The sequence below is a fragment of the Podarcis melisellensis genome (assembly GCF_964234715.1).
Source record: "Podarcis melisellensis genome assembly, chromosome: 3".
NCBI lineage: Eukaryota > Metazoa > Chordata > Lepidosauria > Squamata > Lacertidae > Podarcis > Podarcis melisellensis.
In genome coordinates this window covers 58,026,406-58,051,116 of record NC_138530.1, presented here as the reverse complement: position 1 = coordinate 58,051,116, position 24,711 = coordinate 58,026,406, and the positions used below count along the sequence as shown (strand labels likewise).

At 41.4% G+C, this 24,711-nt stretch overlaps 1 protein-coding gene and 1 long non-coding RNA gene across 6 annotated transcripts in view; one reads left to right on the top strand and one right to left on the bottom strand.

Moving 5' to 3' along the window:
* The window catches only part of GRM1 (glutamate metabotropic receptor 1), a 177,812-nt gene that overhangs the window by 140,798 nt on the left and 12,303 nt on the right, over nucleotides 1-24,711 (top strand). For 4 of the 5 annotated variants that reach the window (XM_081905141.1, XM_081905140.1, XM_081905142.1 and 1 more), the window contains 4 exons: nucleotides 1,310-1,556; nucleotides 7,346-7,514; nucleotides 9,193-9,319; nucleotides 10,774-11,704. In XM_081905141.1, coding sequence (XP_081761267.1) covers nucleotides 1,310-1,556; nucleotides 7,346-7,514; nucleotides 9,193-9,319; nucleotides 10,774-11,704 — 1,474 coding nt within the window. Of the gene's footprint in view, nucleotides 1-1,309; nucleotides 1,557-7,345; nucleotides 7,515-9,192; nucleotides 9,320-10,773; nucleotides 11,705-13,489; nucleotides 13,569-24,711 lie in introns of those variants that run through there. The other variant, XM_081905143.1, reaches the window with a different exon arrangement.
* LOC309366552 lies at nucleotides 13,620-22,788 on the bottom strand. Its single transcript, XR_014166761.1, has 4 exons — nucleotides 21,603-22,788; nucleotides 16,040-16,149; nucleotides 14,598-14,707; nucleotides 13,620-14,037 (listed from the first exon to the last, which is right to left on the bottom strand). It is a non-coding gene; the product is annotated as an uncharacterized lncRNA (long non-coding RNA).

Here is a 24,711-nt window from a genome sequence, read left to right as displayed (position 1 = left end):
GCAGAGCAAAAAAACCAAAAACCCTTTGGCCAATGACACCACAGTGGAAGACCCATACCAACACTAAAATAATCATAATCATAATCATAATCATAATAAATTTATTTCTTTTTAAAAATAACATATGGGGATGGGTCTTGGGAAAGCAATGGCAGATAATCCACAGCCAATGTACACCACTGGGCTGTGGGTTATCTGCCATTGCTTGTTAGCATGTTAACATAACATGCAATTGATACCTATTCTGCTGGGAGATGCTTTGCTTGCACTGTTCTGTAAAGAAGCTTCATACTTTTCCTGGAGCAATATTTGAGACGCTATGGAGGTGATGCCATTGCACTGAAATTCATTGTGATTGACATACCAGGAACAGTGCTCCAGTCTGAGATATCAGAAATGTTAGGCTGTGAGCTGTTGAATGGAGAACATTGTTTTTGTCAAATTTACCTGTGTTTGAGAGCAACCTAGGGGAAGGCAGTAATCACCCACCTTGCTCAAGATATGACTAAGGAGAGCCTAAGTGTGCTGTTTGATCGCTTGGTCCTTTTGCCTAAATATTAAGAAATTTCAAATACCTTCTTTCTTTCTTTTTTTGCACAAAACACAAAACTTTCAGATATTTACATTGCCACTGCTAGACATTGATACATATTTTTCCTCAGAATGTGGTGGAGGAGCACGCAGATGCCACACATAATGAAAACAACATTTTGATGCTATTGGGGATGATGGTGTACTTGATACTAAGCCATAGGTGCAAGCAGAGAAGACAACTTTGCATAATAGGCTCGTAAGGATCATAATAGAATTGTCATATTTTCTGTTGCGTGAAAACAGAGAGATAAAGAGCTGTCCCGTGAAGGATTAAAGAAAGAAAGCTGACGTTTTGGATTTATCTCTTCTGGCATATGGCACAATTGAGGGCCCCCTCCAATACATGAGGGAGGCTTTAAGAATGGCACAGAAGCACTGAAAGTGAACATACGAGTCTTTTTTGTGATCGCATGTCTTCCTTTCAGTGATATGTATGGGGACATTTTATCATAGGAGAATAGTGAAAAAAGGAGATGCAGGAGAGGCTAACAGTGCATTATATACAAATGGGAATAACAGACTCCCAGACCCTTTTAAAAAGAAGAAAAGGGCAGTCACTTTTTGAGGGGGTAATTTAGAAGTGGGAAGCAGCATGTGGGTGTGCACTGAACTTCCTTCACAGGTTCCCTTAAAAAAAAAAAATGTTTATATATAAATAAGGTCTCGTATTTTTACATGTTTAAATTTCATCCTATGCAATATCTTTAACTTATAGGCAATGAAAGTTTGGAAGAAAACTATGTCCAGGACAGTAAAATGGGATTTGTTATCAATGCCATCTATGCTATGGCTCATGGCCTCCAAAGTATGCATCATGCCCTTTGCCCAGGACACATTGGACTGTGCGATGCCATGAAGCCCATTGATGGAAACAAACTCTTGGATTTTCTGCTCAATTCTTCATTCATCGGCGTTTCAGGAGAGGAAGTTCGAATTGATGAGAATGGAGATGCTCCCGGAAGGTAAGCAACTATGGCGTCTTGCCTTGTTAATAATCCTAGCTTGTACAATTGAAGCAAGAAGCTGATACATTTAACACTGTAAATCAGGGATGGGGAGGGGGGGCCCTGTGCTCCTCTAGTTGCTACTGTACTTCAACTCCCATAAGCCCTAAGCAGCATGGCCAATCATCAGGGATAATGGGAGTTGTAGTTCAGCAACATCTGGAGGACCGCAGGTACTCCATCTCTGCTATATAGTACAGCAGATGAATAGTACCAGTAAGGGGGAGCAACTTACCCAACCACCATGTTAATCAACAAAAGGCCATTGAGTTCCTTCCTTCATATGATAGCGTTGTTGTTGTAGTAGTTGTTGTTGTAGTTGTAGTAGTCATTTAGTCGTTTAATCGTGTCCGACTCTTTGTGACCCCATGGACCAGAGCACGCCAGGCACTCCTGTCTTCCACTGCCTCCCGCAGTTTGGTCAAACTCATGCTGGTAGCTTTGAGAACACTATCCAACCCTCTCGTCCTCTGTCATCCCCTTCTCCTTGTGCCCTCCATCTTTCCCAACATCAGGGTCTTTTCCAGGGAGTCTTCTCTTCTCATGAGGTGGCCAAAATATTGGACTCTCAGCTTCATGATCTGTCCTTCCAGTGAGCACTCAGGGCTGATTTCCTTCAGAATGGATAGGTTGTGATAGTGTTCGGCACCAATAAAGAAGGTATGGCACAGGTTCCAATGAAGCAAAAACAAAACAAAACAAAAGTTTCATGCTGTTGGGGGAAAATAATTCATTTTCTTACTTTTTTTATAAGAATGTTTTTATGTTAATTACCTGCAGTAGAGGTTTAAAGCTCAGTTATATGAAAATACTGTTATGCTATTAAGCTTCAAATTCACACATTTTACTACAGCATTGCAACGTAATACAACAAAAAGGTAACACCTATAAAAAAAACGAGCAAACACCACTTGTGTAAGAAACCTCTGGTGGACTCAAAAGCTTAATATAAGGTGTGCAAAGCTGAGCAAGAATGCACTCCATATAAGTTTATTCACAAAGAATCACTCATTTTTATATTAAGAATTCTTAATTACATTTATTTTTTTCATTGAAATTGCAGAGGCCTTTATATTTGACCGTGTTTCTATACAAATATATTCAGTAAGTATCAAAGCAGGAACAAAATAAAATGAAAGAATACATATCAAGAACATTTTATGCTTTGCTGATTATTTCACAATTGACTTCTTTGATGGATCTAATTACAAGCCACAACTTAAATACATTCTGTAGACTGTCAGATCATATAAATGTTTTTATTTTTTGCTTACTATGTATATCAAATTAATGATAGAAAGCAAAGTTCTGTTCCAAAACATGATTCATATACAATATCCAGTGCTCCAGCGCAGCATTTGCTAACCAGCCCCAATTCAGATGCTTTGGACTACAAATCCCATCTGTCCCAACTAGCATGCTGTAAAAACAACTATTTAAAATATTCAAAAAAATTAAAGTAAAAACAGCAATAAACTAAAAATAGATTAGCAGGTGCTGAAAACAGTGCAGTGAAGGCACTTACCTGATGTCACTAGGCAGGTTCCCAGAGTACAGATGCTGCCACACAAATTAGGAACTGGTATTGGGTGGCACCTGTAAGAGTGGCAGTTCTGCACATCAAAGTGGTTGAGCAGACATATTATGGGGTAAGGTGATCTCACAGGTAAACTGGTCCCAAATTGTTAAGGACTTTATATACTAATAGTAACACCTTGAAATTAGCCCGGTAGCAAATTGGCAACCAGTGTTGATACCTGAGCACAGGTGTTCTATGCTGACACAGTCTCATTCCTTTTAGCAATTGTGCAGTTGCATTCTGCACTAACTGCCAACTATGTACTTAAGAAATATTAAGTGAATATATTCCTGCAGATCTTGTGGGCTGGTGTTAGCCATAGTAAAGATCTATAACAAATATTAAAGGGGGAAATTCTTCAGGTGAGACATAAATAGCCCTGAGTCCTTCACTAGCGCATCAAAACAGGCTAATCTAATGTTCCTTCACAGAAGATAACTAGCTTCTGGAAAAAAAGATAAATGATGTTTATGCAGCCTGGGGTTTCCAAAACTGGGAGGCTTTTTGAGCATCTGGCAAAGTGTGATAAATAGCTGGCATTTTATGGACAGATTAGAGGCCACAGGTTTGACTGGCCATCTATCTGTACTTCATCAAAACACATTGCAAATTCTAGTCCGGTTTTCGTGTCTGCTATATGCTCAAAAGCAGAACATTAGTATTAGGTTCAGTCAACAGCAGGTGTGTCATTAAGGCTGCAGACTAAGCCCTACTGAACTCAATAGGACAAGCATAAGATTGCAAGGTGACATTACAGATGTAATAAACTATGTTGTCATGACAATGTGCATCAGGTTTGTGTGCTGCCCAGGGTGGTAATGCATCCTGCTTTAATGAGATTAACCTTCTAATTATTATTATTATTATTAATAATAATAATAATAATACCCCGCCCATCTGGCTGGGTTTCCCCAGTCACTCTGGGCAGCTTCCAAAAAAATATTAAAATACAATGGTCTGTTAAACATTAAAAGTTTCCCTAAACAGGGCTGCCTTCAGATGTCTTCTAAAAGTCTGGTAGCTGTTTTTGTCTTTGACATCTGGTGGGAGGGCATTCCACAGGGCGGGTGCCACTACTGAGAAGGCTCTCAGCCTGGTTCCCTGTAACTTGGCTTCTCTCAGTGAGGGAACCACCAGAAGGCCCTCGGAGCTGGACCTCAGTGTCCGGGCAGAACGATGGCGGTGGAGACACTCCTTCAGGAGTGACCGAGGCCGTTTGGGGCTTTAAAGGTCAGCACCAACACTTAAGAAGGCATGCCTCTATTTGAAGTCATCCTCTAGTTTAAGAGCTGTCTAGTCTAAGATCAAGAACTGTAAGAAGGGAGAGCAAATGCCACACAACAGTTGACAACTGTGCAACAGACTGAACAATTGCACTGGTCTAAAGTCTTCCTTGCCATGATGAGATTTTTGTTTTTCTATTTAAATTATAGCAATTCTTTCCAAATTTGTATCTATACATAGTGTTATGAGTTTTGGGGGGCAGGGGTGCCAGACCCCATAATCCCTGGATCTAGCAAGTGTTAAAAACTAATAAAATCTTCTAATTCTGGGAAATAGCCAAGCTAGTTTCCTGGTGAGGTGATGGGGTTTAAGGGGCTCAGTGTAAGATAGCAAATGTGTGGGGTCCACTCCCTCAACAGAAAAGGACAGCGTTTGGAGCAGAAGTGGCAGTGAAGTGATCTAGAAGGAAAGCAGCAAGCTAGAGAGAGAAACAGAATGTTTCGAGGAAACACAAACCCTGACTAAGTGCCTGGAACTCCTGGAATCTCACACCATTCAGAAATTGGGATGGCATGCAACACTATAAATCAGCTTATGCAAATTTTGTGCATCTCTGTGCCCTGTTTTGCTCACCGTCTTTTAATGATACATTTCCTCTTTTTTGACCACAGGAGTTTGCATTTTATAACAAACTGTGCCTTGTTTCATAATGCAAACCATGGTATCAAACCAGGGTCTAGTTTGGTTTGATAACTAGCTATGGTTTGTACAAACCATAGTTTCCCACATTCCCTGTTGTTTTAAGAGCCCCTAGCAAACTGGGGGAAAGCTCAGAAAAAATTACTTGAAATATTTACATCTAAGCATACGGAAACTGAAGTAAGATGCCCTTGGAACTTTGGGGCATGAAATCTTCCGAAAATACAGTTTACAATTGACTCGCAGAAATGTGAGATAGGAGTTATCTTGTTTCAACCTCAAGGGGAGAAAAAGATTGGGGCACTGTCCTTCTGCTCTTCAGAATCCGTTTGATTTGCCTGCCCCTCATTACTATTCAGGACACAAGCACCTGTCTGGCTTTTCTGTACAGTTTTTCTCCGCATCTGTATGGTTGTGACACTCAAGGGAGAAAATGCCTTTGCCTGAGTCTAAAGCCACCAGCTAAACAGACCAAGCAGCTGCCCTGAAAGAAGCCCGTCTCTTGCAATTTCTAAGCAAAGTAAAGGCTTTCTAGCTGCTTCTTTCTCCTGTCCCTGAATCTTGATCAAAACACTCCTCTGCTTGCCACCCACAACCATCTTTTCTTCTCTATCTCAACAACCGGCTTGTCTGTCTAGTCTCAGTGGTGATTCCGCCTCCTCCTTCCTCTGCTCCTTTTACTCCTACTTCTTTCTCCCCCACCTTGAAATTACTGCTGTCAATCTTCCCTTTTGCACAATCCCTTTTCCCTGTAAGAAGAAAAAACAGCATATCGTGGTGGCAGCAAACGACTCCTTACAATGTAGTGCTGGTATGCGGTGGGCAAGGAGCGTGGGCAGGGGATGAAAAGCCTTTGGAAGCATGTAGGCTGACTTTGTTTTGGTCTTCTGCAAACATAGCCTACCTCCCATGAGCAGGCGAACAGCAGATTTTCCACTTGGATAACTAAATGTTCATGAGATGCTTGCAGAGCCGCCTTCCATCCATTATTAAACACAACCCTGTGATTAATTTATGTCAAGGATTCTCAGAGCACATCATAAGAAGCCTCCGTAAGTTAATGAGAACACGGGTTGGGCCTCCACAGGTTTAACAAAGACAGGTGGCTCATCTGCCAGATCACTTTAAAAGGACCCGTCTGTTCCCTGAGAGAAGGTGCCAGGAAAATAAAAGAAAAGAATGGTCCCTGAGCCATCAGGCTTATCTTATCAGTGACAGAACCACTTCTTTCAACTTGCCTCATTCACAGGCAAAATGGGGAGGTGCAGTTTGAAGGGCCAATGGAATTTTAGTGGCTGTTGCATACAAAGATTACAAATGGAGACTGATAAAACTAATGCCATGCCCCATGAGTGCTGGACAGCCACTGATAGTTCAAACCCCTGGTGACCACACCGCAGCAGTTCTTCCTTACTCTTCCCTTTCAGACACTGCTAAAAAGACTACAGAGATTTCTTCAGACACTGTTCAAATACATTCAGTCAGAAACCTTCTCCCTGTATAAATAACATCATCTGATACTGTGTGTTAAGGACTGACGCTGCAGATTTTGTAGTGAATTTATAATACTAGTATTATTGAAATGAACTACGGTTTGTTTGATTGCAGTTAATCCATCCTAGAGTTGGTTTCTTGTAATGGTGCTTTTAATTTGCATTTCTGTTCTAGTCTTGTGAGCTGCTTTGAACACATTAATGTGGAAAAGTAACAATAATAATACAAATAAATAACCACCAAGCTTTTTTTCTGTCTTAAAATTAAAATCATACACGCAATTATTTCCTTATTTCCATTTTTATTTCAATAACTCAGCATTGCATGATTGTGCTTTATATTGCTTAATTTAAATGAAACACAGACAATCACCGACACAGGATGGGATCGCCATGCTGCTAAAGCCAAAAGTACCAGCAAGACGGTGGTTCTTTCTTCGATAAATTTACATTAACAGGCAGGTGCCCTGGAATTTTGGTACCCCAAGTAGTTGCCTAGCTTATCTTAGAGTTGTACTGGCTCTGGGACCAGCCAGTTATTTCATTGCCCTGACTTGATCCTGACAAACTGAAGGGAAGCCGTGGCCAAAACACTCACTTCTAAAGATTTGGTTTCACATGAAGAGCATGAGCTGAAAGAAGTTAATTGGAAGAAGTCTTCCATTTAGAAGCTGACCAGAACAGGAAAAAGAGACTCTGGTCCGCCTAGAAATGTTTAATTTGACTTACCACACTCTGCTCTTGTCCCCCAGGTATGACATCATGAACCTACAGCACATAGAAGCTAACCATTATGATTATGTTTATATTGGGACTTGGCACGAAGGGGTGTTGAATATTGATGACAATAAGATTCAGATGAACAAAAGCGGAATGGTCCGGTCGGTGTGTAGTGACCCCTGTTTGAAGGGTCAAATTAAGGTATGTTGCCAGTGCCTGCTCATCTGATCTATCTCTATTGTGCGGCGGGTGGGGGAATTACTGTTAAGATCAGTGGTGTCCAAACGTTTTTCAAAGAGGGCCAGATTTGATGAAGTGAAGGGCCATACGGGCTGACCAAAAGGCCAACCAAATTTGTTGACTTTTTTTAGGGTTTTTGAGCTTTTTTTAGGGTTGGAGTTGTTGAGCTTTTTTTTAGGATTTTACCCCAGGAAATAAACTGCCACGGGGGCCAAATTAAACCAACCTGCGGGACATGCCCCCCCCCCTTGGCACAGAGTGCCATAAATAAATAAGATTCACATAACATTTCAGCAAATCTGCATCTCTTTGCAAAAATTTGCTCTGCTTCCAAGAACCATGTGAACAGCCTTATTATTATTATTATTAGCCTCTCCTTTGTTGGAGGTTTTAAAGCAGAGTTTGGATGGCGATCTGTCATGGATGCTTTAGCTGAGATTCCTGCATTGCAGAAGGTTGGACTAGATGACTCTCAGAGTCCCTTCCTACTTACCATTCTATGCCCTCCCCACCCTCCCATGGTGACCCAGCCCTCCTGAGCATATCTTTGGAGGGTGTGAGGGTCTGAAGCGAGAGTGATAAGAAGTCATCTCCCACTTCCACTCTTGGAAAGAGAGGCTGGATCCAAGTTTCAGCTTGTTTCCTAGGTATCATCCTGCCACTGTGACATTAATTCCTTTCACTAGCATTCTCTCTTTAAACTTCTAACAAATGCTTGTCCCTTTGGATACATGAAAAACCTATTGACCTTGCACATGAGACCTGGCTTTAGTTTGTATAATTAGAACTTTGGTTTCTTCCTCAATTGACTGTCCTTAATAGGGCAGACCGCATTATGTGTACAATATGCGATGTAAATGTTACTGAACCAAATCAATACCCAGCATATTAGCAAGTTGTAAAATGTAACAGCAGATTCCTTGGGTGGGATCTGTGCTCCTACCTCACAAGCAGTTTGGAACGGCATGCAAAATACCTACCTACCAACTCAGTTTGTATCTCATGCAGTTTGTATCTCATGCAATTCACCATCCACCATGCTCATGTGGCATAAAAGGAGGTATTAATGAGACTATATTGCATGTATAAAGTTAGCTTGCAGGAGCAAACGTTCCTTTAAAAGGGGACTGGGAATAATTTTTTTAAACCCTTCAGTGTTAAAGGTTAGAGGAGTCCAAAAAGATCTAAAGAGCCACAGGTTCTCCATCACTAATTTAGTTCAGTATTTATATGAAGAGTTGTTTTTAGACAAAGGTATCTACTTCTTCCCTGCTGCAACCAAGGATTATTTTATACAGAGATGTCAAGGACTGACCTTGGGAACACCTGCATGCAAACCATGTGATCTTATGCGCTGAATCTGTATCCATTGTAGTTTCCGGGTTTATTTGTTTGCTAGCTTGTGGAGTGGGAGATGAGAAAGAGTGTTGGAAAGTACAAATGAGAATTTGTACTTGTAAAAAATTAATTTAGACCAAGCAAGTTGAGACATGAATACAAGTTGAAAGATTCGGTTATCGTTATTTCCCAAGGCTGTGTTTCACTGCACCACACATTATATTACTGTAGTGAAATCGAGATGCCATTTAATATATTTTTAAATAACGTTTTCCATTGTTTTGGGGGGGTTTTATTGCAGGTTATAAGGAAGGGAGAAGTGAGCTGCTGCTGGATCTGCACAGCTTGTAAGGAAAATGAGTTTGTGCAGGATGAGTTCACATGCAAAGCTTGTGACCTGGGATGGTGGCCCAACACAGAACTGACAGGTATTGCAACTGAGAGGGAGAGTGTGCTTAAATACAAAGGGGAAATGCCGTGTGTGTGTGTGTGTGTGTGTGTGTGGCCATTGGTCCATTGAGCTACGTATTGTTGACACTAACTGGGAATTGCTCTCCAGGGTTTCAGGGAGGGATACTCCATTCCTGGAGATGTCAGGAATTGAAATCTTGTGGCTGGTGCACGCCTCTGTTATATACTGAGATCTTCCTCAGAGGCCCTTCTCTGGGTGCCCATGCCATCTATTTAAGGTGGGGATCAATGGAGAAGAGAGCTGTGGCACCTCACTCATGTAACCTTTTTTTCTTAGAAGCTCATCTACTGCCTTTGATCTGCCAGGCACAGTACTTTTTATTTCCCCACATCTTACTTCCATGTATTTATCCCCTGCTATTATTGTTTCCAGCATGGCCTTTTTCTGTTTGGGGTGTATGTGTGTATCAGGTATTGTAAACCACTCTGAAAATGTTGAATTACCGGTAAAAGTGGCAAATAAATCAAGGGTCTTTAGGCATTTTTTCCCCTTAAAGATGGCCTCCAGGTCATTAACTCAAGCTTGTTCCAAATGCTTGGAAATGTTGTATATTTTAAAGAATCTAAAACAGCAGGTATATTTACAATAGTTTATCACCACATGTCTTATTATGCTTGACTATAGCAGCAATGAGTCTGCTGGAACATTGTGAGGGAGTAAAATTGTGTGCGACAAATAATTATTTAAAACATCCAACCCATACATTTCTTGGAAACGTCTATGCCTTTTTCCTGTGCACAGCAAGCACATAAAACGCAAGCATATACAGACATTACTGTACATTCCCATGCCTACACTTTCAAAACAATAACTTTTAGCTAATCAAATATGTTTGCACATGACATTGGTCAGTTAGCATAAACATGATAAGAAAATAAAAATATAGCTACGTTTAAAATGATATAAAATACAAATAGATGTAGTTTTCTGACTCTACAGGTCACACCACCAGGCCATGTTCTCAAATGATCATGCTGCTGGATTATGCCAGACAGAATAAGAACTGGTATACAAGTTATTAAAAGTGTGTGGTTATATTTAAAAGAAAAGCCATGACTATAATTAATCCTTTTATTATCTAGCTTTGCTTAATAATAGCAAAAATATTCCAAGTTCTTTCTTTCTTTTCTTCCTTCTTTTCTTCTCTCTAATTTAGTTTTTGCATAGAGTGAAAGAATTCTACCCTTCCAATATTGGGATGGAGGTATAGAGATAAACTATAATGATTTTTAAATCATTATTGTGTATGTAAGCCACCCCAGAAATGTTAGAGTTATTGGGTATAGACTTTAAAAATAAATTACACTTGATAAATAAAGATCTGTTAATTCAAAGTTTCTCTTTGGAAAAAATGCTTTTTCTCTAGCTACACATTTAAACTTATCTGCCTTTCTTTTCTGTATCCTTTAGGCTGCGAACCCATCCCTGTAAAATATCTGCAGTGGAGTGACATTGAGTCCATTGTGGCTGTGGCCTTCTCTTGCCTGGGTATCCTGGTCACCCTGTTTGTCACGCTTATCTTTGCCCTCTATAGGGACACCCCTGTTGTCAAATCCTCCAGTCGGGAGCTTTGCTACATTATACTTGCCGGGATCTTCCTTGGCTACATCTGCCCCTTTACCCTGATTGCTAAGCCCACTGTCACCTCATGCTACCTCCAGCGCCTCCTCGTGGGGCTTTCCTCTGCCATGTGCTACTCTGCCCTTGTAACCAAAACCAATCGCATTGCACGCATCCTAGCAGGGAGCAAGAAAAAAATTTGCACCCGCAAGCCGCGCTTCATGAGTGCTTGGGCCCAAGTCCTCATTGCCTCCATCTTGATCAGTGTGCAGCTGACCTTGGTGATTACCCTGATCATCATGGAGCCCCCTTTCCCCATCCTTTCCTACCCCAGCATAAAGGAAGTCTTCCTGATCTGCAACACCAGCAACTTAGGTGTGGTGGCCCCAGTGGGCTACAACGGACTCCTTATCATGAGTTGCACTTACTATGCCTTCAAAACTCGCAACGTGCCCGCCAACTTCAACGAAGCCAAGTACATTGCCTTCACTATGTACACAACATGTATCATCTGGCTGGCCTTTGTACCTATATACTTTGGGAGCAATTACAAGATCATCACTACTTGCTTTGCGGTGAGCCTGAGTGTGACAGTAGCTCTGGGGTGCATGTTCACACCCAAGATGTATATCATCATTGCCAAGCCCGAGAGGAACGTCCGCAGTGCCTTCACCACTTCAGATGTGGTGCGAATGCATGTTGGGGATGGGAAGACACCTTGTAGATCCAACACTTTCCTCAGCATATTCCGGCGGAAGAAGCCAAGTACTGGAAACCCAAAGTAAGTAACTTGACTTTGTGCATCTGTCAGTCTTCGTTTTTCACTTTCTTAGTCTATTCCCATTTTCAGGAACCTTCTTACTTTTTCAACAAGGTTTGTGATTCTGCTACAACTTCTTTACATGAGGAAACAATGGAGGAAATGAAATCTGAACTCTGGCATAGTCTACAAGAATAACCTGTTCTTCTTCTCTGCTTCTCCTATGCTACGTGTCAGGTGCAACAGGCTTACATGCTTTTCTGCCATTGACCCCCAATCCTGCCTATTCTGCTTCGGTACACAGTGACATGCATACAAAATGGCGGTCACTTTTTAGCACTGTAAAGTAGCAACAAATCTTGGTAGCCATGTTTCTACATTTGTTCAAAATGTTATTTTATGCTTACTGTATCGCAGTACTGCCACATATGGAGATGGCGGCCCCCGGCTGGTGAGCAATAATCTCTATTATACTTGTTGACTGGTTAAGACTGAGTTGAAACAGCTAGCCTGAACACTCCTGTCTTGGAAGAAATATTTAGTCTGAAATACAGCTGTGCATTGATTTTCCCCAGCCTAGAGCTTAGGAGACAGCTGTTGCTTCAAGCAATGAAGCCGTTCAGACCAGAAGCTTAAATAGGAGCTGTCAGCCAACCCCTGATCTGAGCAGGTGCTTTCATGCACCTCCACTCCTCCCATGTAGCTTCACATGCAGCTACCCAGGCATTTCATCAATGGCTATGAAGCTCCTGCTTGGTTAGCTGACTCTTCTGCTTCTGAGGCCCAGGGGGAGGTACGGAGATCTGAGAGCCAACCAGGAACCCAGGCAGGTGGTGTGGGGATCTCCCATCCTGGGGCAGGGGTATCTGTGTCCATTTGCTCTCTGGTGGAGCTCTGCTGGATGGTTTTGCACCCCCTGCTCCTCCTCTGAGGAGACCTCAGATTTCAGGTCTGGGCAGGGCAGAACCCCAGCAGTGCGCTTTCAATGTAGTCCCATCTATGACAGGGAAGTAAACTGGGAGGATTTTTAACTGCTATTCCAAATCCAGGATTTTCAGCTCTCTTGCTTAGCATAATATGAACAGCCATAATGGAGTGGCTACTCTCACCCAAACCACCTTGCAAGTAGTCTAGGAAAGCTATTGAACTGTGCAGCACATTTCTAGCAATCAGTCAAATTCAGTTTAAACCAATGCTGACTTCAGCTGAATGAATATTTCCCTAAGAAATAGTAATTCTCAGATTGTTTATGGATCAGGTTTCAAGGCTTGGTAAGGAAACTACATCTTCTTGCTCTGTTATATGAGAGTGACAGAGCCTTACAAAAAGTTAACCTAAACGTTATTATTTTTTACACTTCAAGATGAGGAATCCCAGTAATTCTTCTGTCTGGAGATATAATTACATACAACCCTTCCAAAGCTAGATAGAGAGTATGGGATGGAATGGAACGTCTAAATCTAGAAAGATTAAAGGGATTTCTCAACTGAAAAAAACAGAAGTATACACTCACTTTTATAGTACAAGGTAGATGGTTTTGGAGAGTTTCATGAACATCATCAGACTATTGCTCTTGTATTATATGCATATTTGATTAAACTAATAGGATTTTAGCCAGTCTTATTTCAGTCTTGGACCTGTTGGCAACAGTTGTCTAGCTTAGAGTAATAGATAAAGATGAACTGGATCATCTTGATTAACTCTGCAGAAGTTTCCACTCTACTGGATGTCCTAGTCTGATGTCACCAAGGTTTCAAATTCTGGATGGTACTGAACCAATTTTTTGGCCATCTGTTTCTTTCACAGAGTGCATGCCAAAGAAACAGAACATTGTAAACTGCAATATAGAGACAGGTACTATTTTCCTTGAATGTAATTCAACATAATTTTCACAACTCTCAGTATCTTTTCTCTCTGAAATAACTTTATTTGTTGGGTAAAGGTAATGGGTAATTGTTGTTGATGTTTCACAGTCAGTAACAGACTGGGTTCTAAGGATTCTCACCAAAGTGATTTTGTGCGCCTTGAATCACAAGCAACTTCAACCACTCTTTTTCTCCACTCCTAGCAACGATTTCAAATCAACTAATAACAGAACCTGGACTAACCCCTTCAAATGTAATTTTGAATGACAGGGAATGGAACTAAACTGGAGGAGCAATATTCGCCTTCTATATTGTTCATTCATAATTTAGACTTTGCACTCAGCCTTAAGTACATATTACAAGAAAATGTTTCTCTTCCTTTGGCCACTAAACAATCTGATGCATTTTGAAAAGCACTGAGCACATTCTTGAGATATTTTCCTTCTCTCTCTCCCGCTGGCTCTTCCCCACCCAGGAAGTATGTAATGACTGAAACAAACAAAAACAAACGGTCATTGTACCTTTACTGTGACCTGGAACTAAAAGCCAATTAGTTTGTTAATATGTCTTCTGTATTTTGTGTTTGTTCAGGGCACATGGATCATTAACACACCCAAAATAAAAGCAGCAATGTGACCTAAGTCTCCTAATAGGCTGTTGCTGCCAGCCTTAGCATTCACAAGGGCTTGCTTGCAAGGCAGGAATATGCTGCTGCAGCAGCAAATCTGCTTTCAAGGGGGGGCACACAGCCATGCTATTATTATGCACCAACATAAACATGCTGATGGGCATCCCAGAAGATAACTTTGGCTTTAAAGCACTGCGTCAGCAGCCCAAGATAAGCTATATTTGCACTCCTTGAGAAGATAATCATAGAGTTGGGAGAACTCAATGATCATCTAAGGCAGAGAGGCTGGATTTGCCATGACTAAGCCATCTCTGACTGATGTTTACTCAGCTTGATGTAGGCAAGAAAGCCCACACAGCTTCCCCATCTATTTCCCTGGCCGGTAGCTCCCCACTAGCCTGACTATAAAATGCAATCTTACCGTTTCGTCATGTAAATCTGCTACCTCTTGTTAGGAAAAGGAGGCACTCAACCAGTTGCTGATTCCTAATGGAATAAACAAGGGAAACGGTTGCTATTCTGGGAGGATATCTGGGAAGATAAATTCAGAAAGAGAAGACTCAATGTCCTGAGGATGTATTGCAAATATATGACCATAATAGTGGAAGTATGAGTTGATTCTCTACTTTTTAAAATTCAATTTCAGAGGATTTATTTTACCTTTCTAACCTTTGTTATAGATACAGAAATGTATATAGATAACTGGTTTCTAATTCCTGTGTCAAACAATACTTATCAATAGATCTAGAGCATTAACTTCCTTTATTCAGGGTCTCATAAGTTCTGGCTAAAGACAGTTTCTTTGGAGCATGACACAGAGTGGGGTTGCTGCCATCAGCCTTCAATGGACTGCTTTGTTTTCCCGGGCTAAAGGCATGTTGCAAAGCATCTAGACACTTTTTAAACTGTTAGCAACAGTTTAACAGTAGTCCTAGAAATGTTAGATCAAGTGAGATACTTTTATTGGTGAAACACTGAGAGACAGACTTCAGTAAAAGGAGCAATTCAAAAACGGAAAATAAAACAATACAACTTAAGATGAAGGTCAAGTGCTGGTGTTAAACAGAACTCAAAATGGATTAATTCAGTGAAAACAGCTGTCCTTATTTGCTCTGTAGACACTGAATTCCTTTAAATTGTTGCTAATCTTCATTTTTCTTGAATGCTCACCTGTCCAAAGCCTGATTTTGATTGTAAGTGAAAAAGCTGTTGGAAGGTCATTCTTAACTCACTTACTTGGAAGTTAAGTTCCAGTGAAATAAATAGGGCTTATTTCCAAGCAATGATGTCTAAGGACATGTTATGAATTCCTGGGGAAAGGGGCTGCACTGTTGTTTTTAAACAACTAAGTTAACAACCCTGGGACACCGAGAAATAATATGAAACGACGTTAATCAAGAAAGGAAAATAAGGACAGGAAGGAAGGCAGGATATGTGGCGGGGCAAAAAGAGAAGAGATTCATTCATGCATTACATAGAGGGTGTGAAATGGGTTATCCTCAGCTATGAAAAAGCATTTTTTCTAGCTTAATCTTTCAGCATGTGACTGCCTAATAAATTCACTTAAAACTCTCCAGATTCTGCACTTAATAAAAATAATTCCATAAAGAATTTCTAGTTTAGTATTCTGAAAGATAGGCTATTTATTATTAAGTGATTTGGCCAACACCCCACACCGTATGCTGGAAAGCCAGGGTGATAACTCACCCTTTAATTACCCAACTCAGCTATTAAACCCAGAGTTCACCCTTCCTCTTTCTGTAGCTCCGTTCATGAAAATAGATTTACCACAAATCATTCACCGTCCCATTTTGGCACAGACTAAAGCAAAGAATCTAGAGTGAATACAATGTAATCAAATACCTCATTACTCACTGCTGTAGGATAAACACTTTTACATTGTAAGATGCCCATGAAGGAAGGAAATTCAAAGGGATCTCTTTACTGAGAATCCATAAATGTCCTCAGAAATCCTGTGGGATGGAAATATTTACCCCTCAGGAGCTTTGGAATGGGTCAGAGGGCCCCATATGTCAATAACCAGATGTTGTACTTTGCTTTGGGATTGATTTTAATGAAAAGTGGGCTATAAATCAGATAGATAGATGATAGATAGATGATAGATAGATAGATAGATAGATAGATAGATAGATAGATGATAGATAGATGACAAATAGGCAGGCAGGCAGGCAGGCAGGCAGGCAGACAGACAGACAGACAGACAGACAGACAGACAGACAGACAGACACATAGCTGCTGTGGTCACCCCTGGGCCAGGACATCACCCCTGTCTTGTGGGTGAAAATGTGCCTTGGCTCTTACCATCTTTGCAGATGCCTCTTAATTTTTCTCATAGAAATGTCTCCATCGTAGGAAGTCTGTCTCCCACTGGAGCACTACGACAAGCCCTCAGAAGAATGCAAACTTGATCAGGGGTGCAGCTGAAAACATGTACATCAGCTCCATATCTAATGTCCCTCTGTCTTTTCAGTAGAGAAGACTGCCATGCCTCCAGTTTTGATCTCTGTAATTGCTGTCGCTCATGCTCAGTGCATTTTTCAGCTATTTGTTATTTATTATTTGTGAAATATATAATGCCCTCCAGCAGGTGACCCCAGGGCAGAAAATACATGGGTTCATTAAAACATAGCACAGTAAAAAAGAAGATGGAGAAGATAGAGGAGAATAATACACATAGCCATGTGGTACCCAATTTAGAACGGCTTATATCAGTGCTTGCCAACGGTGTTCTCTGACCCACTTGAAAATAAGGCACCATGCAACAGCAGTGGTGTAGCGTGGGGGAGTCAGGGGGGCCTTGGCCCCAGGCACAAATTTCTGAGGGGGCACAACCAGGCACCCCTACAACAGATTCCCTCATTGAGGCCGGAGCTGTGAGGAGGCGGGTCGTGCCTTTGGGGCTGGGGCTGCAGTGGTGCCTCCTTCTTCTTGTGGCCAACAAAGGGGTCCTGTGTGCACCCCACCCCTGAGCCAGCCAAGAGGGAGGGCACCACCACCCACTGAGGACAAGGGGAGGAAGAGAAAGGTGGGAAAGCACTGATGGAGCCACATGCGTTGCCCAGAGCGCCACACTGCAAGGACAGGAGGGCAAGGCAACACAACGGCATTCCTAGTTTCATGTTTCTCTGCCTATCTCTGCTTCCAGGTCGGGGCTAGTTTGCAAGGAGAGACTCCCTTGATTAGACGCTGGCCAGTGAAGGGCTTGAACGCTGCCCAGTCCACCAGATGGGCACAATACTTGCCCCACCCCGGGCGCTGGCAATCCACACTATGCTCCTGTGTAACAGTCACTGTGCCTGACAGAATAGGGATTGTGATGGAATTTCCTGATGGGGTAGTTACAGTTGATAGGTGAGGGACTTTGTCAAAATATTTTTGAGAGTCAAAGCAGAAATAACCATTATCTACCTGATCAGCCCCATCCACATATTTGCCGACACTTCCAGAGAACTCTAAAAGGAAAGTCATGCTGATTCTTCTTCAGCAAGACTTGTTCTTCTACATCAGGGGTCTGCAACCTTTGAGACAAAAAGAGCCACTTGGACCCGTTTCCGAAGGAATAAAAACTGGGAGCCGCAAAACTCGTCATTATAAAAATAACTTTTTTGTCACTTTTTTATTATTTCTTTGTTTGACCCCTCAGAATTACTCCTCCTCATAGAAACGTTAAATTAACAAGTTACCTTTGTGTGTGTGTGTGTTCTTCACTCCCCTTCAAAACAGTGACCAGCGTACATGCCCCTTACAATGTGGTAGGCGGGAAGGTGACGTCGGGACGGTGCGTGACTAACAGCGCCCGCCACAGTGGGGAGTGTCGGGGCACACAATGCGCCTCCTCCCCTCGTTAGTATCCGCCCCGGAGCCGCGGCAAAGGTGTAAAAGAGCCACATGCGGCTCCGGAGCCGCGGGTTGCAGACCCCTGTTCTACATGCTTGGTAATTCTATACAGTGGTACCTCGGGTTAAGAACTTAATTCATTCTGGAGGTCTGTTCTTAACCTGAAACTGTTCTTAACCTGAGGTGCCACTTTAGCTAACGCGGCCTCCTGCTGCCACTGCGCAGCCACCATGCGATTTCTGTGCTCATCCTGAAGCAAAGTTTTTAATCTGAGGTACTATTTCTGGGTTAGCAGAGTCTGTAACCTGAAGCATCTGTAACCCGAGGTACCACTGTATTGAATAATGCTTTCCATAAATTTACCAAGAACAGAACTGATTTCCTGGATTCCCAGATCTCTTGATAAAAATTGGTGTTGCATTGCTCTGTGAGGCACTTACATTTGTATCTTAGGCAGACAGAGGACGGATTTGTTCCCAAACCCCCAAACTTTAGAACAAAATCATGTTTTATTCTTTACTGTTTGTTATTCAGATTTTACCAATTATTCTGACTTCAGTAAATGCACCTTTTCCCAAATACTGCAAGCAGGCGTGCAGCTAACACAAAACAATAATTAAAGATTTCAGTGCCAAGCATCTACCCCAGACAGTCATACATTTGCCAACGTTGCTGGCTCAACTTCAGTCCTTTTGTAGGGCACACAGGACTGTGACAAATAATGGCTGTTTTCCAGGTCTTCCTTTTGTGTGAGATGAATTTCAAGTAGGAAGTTCAACAAGCATAGATGTGTTTTATATTGTCAGCTTATAGATTTAAGAGAATATTTAAAGCACCCACGAGATGCAGGGCAACAATTTTTTAAAGGAACTGTCACAGTTAAAATGGGTTGGGGGTGGGTAAATACAACAGAAACTAATGCAGCCAATGAGATCCAAATTAACATTTAAACCTTGATTGGATGAAAGCCGAAGGCCTGCTCAATCGATTCAGTCTCTCTATTTATACTTTGCCTCATCTCATTTGCATTTAATTTCATAGCGTAGGCTGCTGTGGCCCTGCCCAATGCAAATGAATAGGGACACACACTCAGGTTATTTTTTAAAAAATAATAATATTTATTAAAAGTTTATTTAAACAGTAAGAAAAACATGCAAAATAACATATAATTTTTCAATATCCACATTTCATTCACCTCATTGGACTTCCTCACAGCTCTCGTTCCTGCATTCCAAAATCTTAAACTTTACCCAGCAATTTATTACCTTGTTTCAATTCTTATAATATAGTTTTCCAATATTATATCCCTAATTTTAGATAATTTAGATTCCAACTTTAAAAACTTAATTTTAACATAATATTTATCCAAAATTTATCTTTTCTTTTGATTACATTTATCTTCATATTCCTTTTGACTAACTTATTGGTGCCGTATTGTTGCTAATCTTACATCTTTCTTAACATTCATACAATTTACAGTGTTTTTGTAAATAGTCCTTAAATTTCTTCCAATCCTCCTCCACGACTTCTTCTCCCAGGTCTCGGATTCTGCCAGTCATTTCCGCCAGTTCCATATAGTCCATCAGTTGCATCTGCCATTCTTCCAGTGTGGGCAAATCTTGAGTTTTCCAGTGTTTAGCGATGAGTATCCTTGCTGCTGTTGTTGCATACATAAAAAAAGTTCGGTCTTTCTTTAACACCCTCTGGCCGACAATGCCTAAAAGAACACTCAGGTTATTCCATATTACTCTATGTAGCCACGTTGCCAGGTATAGATTTCCGAGTCAGATTGGGATGGAATGAGCATGGGAACATCCTAAAAACATAGGAAGCTGCCTTATACCATGTCAAACCATTGCCCCATTTATCTCATTACTATTGAAACAGACTGGCAGTAGCCCTCAAGTTTTCAGACAGGAGACATTACCAGCCCTACTGAACCCTGTCATGTTATCATAAACATGTGAACAGAGATGTGAGTGAGTTCTGGTAGCATAGTGGAGTAAGAAATGAGAACCTAAAAATCTATCTGGGAAAGACACACTTATGGGAGGGATTTGACTTTTCCTGTCTATGACAGAGGGAGATAGATTGGATGAAAATGCCCCCATCTCCATCAGAGGAATGTTGGAGAGTATGGGTTCCTAAACCTCCTGCATTTCTCCATCCTTGTTGGCCAGAGGTATTGTCACAGTTCAAGCACACATTCCAGCCAGGCAAAAGCACTGGAGAAGGACCAGGGACGGGCACGGTCTGGGCAGAGAGGGTGTATCTGGAGAGAGTATTGAAGGCCAAATAGAGGGACCTGGATAGCCGACTCTTGGCTCCCTGGCCTGAGGTTCCTGACCTCTGATCCACAGAAAGTTAATAGAGCTTTCTCACAGCATACGTCATAGCTGGCATTCCAAATTGTGCATTTATCATTCTGTCCCTGCCTTCTTACATAGTCAGTAGCAAGATCATTGATTCAATTATGTGGTGTTGTTTTTCTGTAAAAAGCTATTATAAAATTGAAAATTTTACCTAGAGTTCCAACTTTCTCATCCATCTTCCTATTTTAATTACTCCATCCATGACGCAATTTAAACAAACAAAATAAGATAAGATGATTTATACAGCACAATAAGTGCCAAACCATCTTCCTCTACTCGGTTTTGGTATGATAAAGAAGTTGCCAAATGGATTGTACTAAGCCAAGAAAGTCTTGCTGTCAGCCAAGGTCCTACAAGGAAGGGAAAATATTTGGAAACAAACAAGTTCCACATTCTAGATTATGATTGGTAAAGAAAAAGCGATTTATATGCATTGTATATGCAATATAAGATTCTGCCACTAGATGGCACTATGGAGTCCTGTTTTTCTCTACCTGTTTTCCCTGTTTAAATTTACGACACGTTTAACTGAAACGCTTCTTTGATGTGTCTAGAATGATCCAGCCTTTGTATAAAATCAGCATGTTAAATTAAGTGCTTTACCATCACCTCAGTCAGCAATTGTCTGCAATATAGATTAAGTGAAATAGCTTGAAATGAGTTTGGATAGCCCAAGAGGGTCTTAGACTTTCCAGCTCCATGCCCCATGTCCAAATGTTTTAGAAATGCAGAGTGGGTAAAAATAAAAATAAAAATGCTTTCTGCAATTAGTCATGAAGGAGAAACTGTTCAACTTTTAAAAGCCAAACATTCCCCCAGGTTAACAACAACCCCCTGATAGGAACTTCAGCAATTCTTTGGATTCTGATTATAATATAAAACAAAATTGCATCTCAATATTGAGGAGGTTTTGCAATTTTACAAAATGTTCCATGCTTCCCATGTTGGAGGTCACAAATGTATCCCTGTGGAAAACATAAGGAAATACTTTCGTCATGGCATAACATGTCAGGAATAATCCACACACCAGTTACAATTTAATTTCCTGCTTGACTGGATCTCATACTACGTTTTCTTGTATTGGTACCTTTGTGAATATACGTATATTTCATTTGAGCAATAGGAAGAAACTCACAACAATTCAGTTAGCCTGACATGGAGAAATGTCTCTATTTAACAGTGAAAACTGTTCTCACCTGTATCAAGTGTTTATTTTGGTGCCATCCCATTTTGAAGTCCTTATATCCATGTCAGAAGTTCCATTTCTCTTCTTACTGGCTCAGATAAAAGCTCAGCCTTGCAGATAAGTATCTGGTGCGCAAATGAGATATGAGAATCTTTCCTTTTTATGGAGTCTTTCTGGCAGAACTTGCAGTGACAGCATCTTACTTAGGGTAGAACTATTCTGGGGGGGGCAAGTTTGCATTGTGATAAAACTGTTTTTCTTACTGAATAAGCAGAGTAGTAGTTCAATGGGTCATGAAAATTATGTTTTTCTAAATGTTTGTTCTCAGGGATGGGGTGTTTCACCAGTGCACTTGAGGGATCGCTGCACGTACTCTCCTCAAAACAAAGATAGATATGTGTCACTGTCCATCAATACGTAGACATGCTTTAATAAAATAAAATGCAAAGGGGAGTCATATTCTACAGCTATGAACTGCTTCAGGTTTCTTTACACCTTTCACAGAAACATGGGATATAACTTGTATTTATGATGTAGAGTTCTTGAGATGCAAGAGTGTCACAGACTTTTCACCTAAAAATAACCCTTACATGTCTATCCAGAAGGGAGATCCTTATATACCTGCTGCTGGCTATGAAGATACCTAGCCTGGAACTTAAGATGCCCTGAGAGTTAAGCCAATGTAGTGGTAATGCAAAACCTAGAAGGCCAGGAGTGCCGGGCAGTGAAATTTTTCGTAAGTTAGGGCCAGAGGCGCCAGCTTGTGAAAACAATGGGGGGGGGGCTCTTTGACCCCATCAGACCTCCCTTTCTTAGCCAGGAAGAAGCTTCCCAGATTTTGGGAAAGAGGTGCCAGACTTTAATACTTTAATATTCTATTTTACCAGTGACATTTAGGGCACTAGCATAGTCTGACTACACGCCACTGAAGGCCAGGGTTCAAATCCAGATTCAGTCATGAAGCTCACTGTGCGGCTTTGGGCCAATCATGTTCTCTCAGCCTACCTCACAGGGTTACTGTGAGGATAAAACGGAGAGGGTGGGGAAGCTTGTAGGCTTCTGCAAGGTCCTTAGAGGAAAAGTGGACTATAGTAGTAGTAGTAGTAGTAGTAGTAGTAGTAGTAGTAACCATCATCACATTTCATCAAACTCGTTGGGACATTCTGTTACATAATGCTGACATTTCAACAATATTATGAAGCCACCTCATGCACGAACGCCAACTTTAGGGCCCAGGTGCCAGCGCCAGGGCTGTTGGTGGGTGGAGATTTTTGTGATTAGCACCCTACACTTGGGGAGAAATTTGGGGAATTATATATGTTCAAGTTTCTGTGATTAAGCTGTTCATCACTGCCACCGTGTTAATGGACAAACTATCCCAAGGTAATCAGGGCACGACCCTTCAGTTTGGCCTATGCAAATGAAGACGTGGAAATAGGCAGAAAGGATTCTCAGTCGCTTTCCTTAAACTCTATCTGACAAAGGAAGTTGAGTACTGTGCATTAGGATCGGGGTTGGGGAGCAGCTCCAGTGGTTTCAATCCTATTGTATCAAATCCCTTACCTGAACATACTGTTCTCCCTAATTTGAACCAAGACAAGTAGATAATTAACACATAATGATGCACATCATTTTTCAACCAGGAGTCAAATGCTCACATATCAGGCTGCCTTTAAACTTGGACTAGTTAATCAGAAACATTGTGAATTTGAAAGGCCTAATAAAAAAGGCCACAGTTGCTAAGCTTCAGACTGTCATTGCATATATAATTTCTTGTTTTGGAGAGCCTGTCATGGCTGGTAAAGGTTTTAATTTTGAGTGAGACACCAAGGTGAATGGAATGAATGCAAGGAAACGACCCTGGAATGAGACTGACTTGCACCTTTAAATTACATCAAAAAATTCAAGTAATCGTTCAATCAAAGAATCCTTCATTTTCTGAGCCAAATGCAATCTTAATACTATGCATACTGATTATTTGGTCGAAAGCAAAAATTGCAGAGTTTTGTTCTACATGCTTTTAGAGCAAAACTACATTGCTTGTCTTTTTGCAGAATTCTGTCTGGTAGAAGATCTGTGCCAGGAAATAGCAATGCTGACACTAGGTGAATTAATTTTCTTTGAAATCCGGGATCAAATCTTCTGTGAAATACGCAAGCTGCCAGAATGTCATGTGTAGGGCACCATATCCCTCCTCATCATCATCGTTATAGTTCCCTCTATTCTGGTGAAACCAACCAATCAGCTGTATGCAACAAAATCCTTGCATACACACACAGAGCAATCCTAACACAACTACACTAAACAAAATATTCCCTGAATCCGCATATGTTCATCCACTCCCTGCAAGAAGCTTGCTCCCAGGGTCCCTGGTCCTGGGTAGAAAAAATGGTTCTTAAATTACAGTTTCTCAACAATTATAAGACATCCTCTCTCCCAAGGGATTATTCTGCCTCAAGCAGTTCCATCCATTAAAACCCTAAGCCTCCCATGGGCAAATTGTTAGGCACCTCACTGTTGTGAAGCCTATAGCAGGGATGGCAGAATATGGCTTGAGGGCCATATTCCCTTGTAGACAGCCTTCCGGGGGCCACATGCCAGCTGTGGACAGGGCCAGAGGCAAAGTCAGCAGAGCAACAGATGTGACTCCTACCATTTTAGAGTACGCTCCATTACAGCGGCACACAAGTCTAAAGATTTGTACATACACACAGCAAGGCTCATTTGCTTGGTACAAAGACACACTTCATCCAGGCAAAAGCACTATAGGGAAGCATGGAGCTAGATCAGTGAGCAGGTGTGATCTGGGGAGAGTTTTGAGGACTGAATAAATATCTCCAAAGAGCCATATTTTGCTCCCAGATCTGAAGTTCTCTGCCTCTGCTGAACAGCCTTTCTGTCACATATTTCCAGGCACCAACACCTGCCTCTTCTTCCTAGCCGGCAGATGCAAGAGAATTAGGCCTGGAGCAACCTTCTCATTATGTTGCCTGATTTAGAGTCCTCTCTTTGAAGAGAAGTTAGAGGGCAGGCCTCTGTTTGTAGGACTGTCCAGCCCAAGTCAAGTTTAAAGACAAAGAACCATGTGAAGATAGAGTACAAGGCTTAGAAGTTGCCCT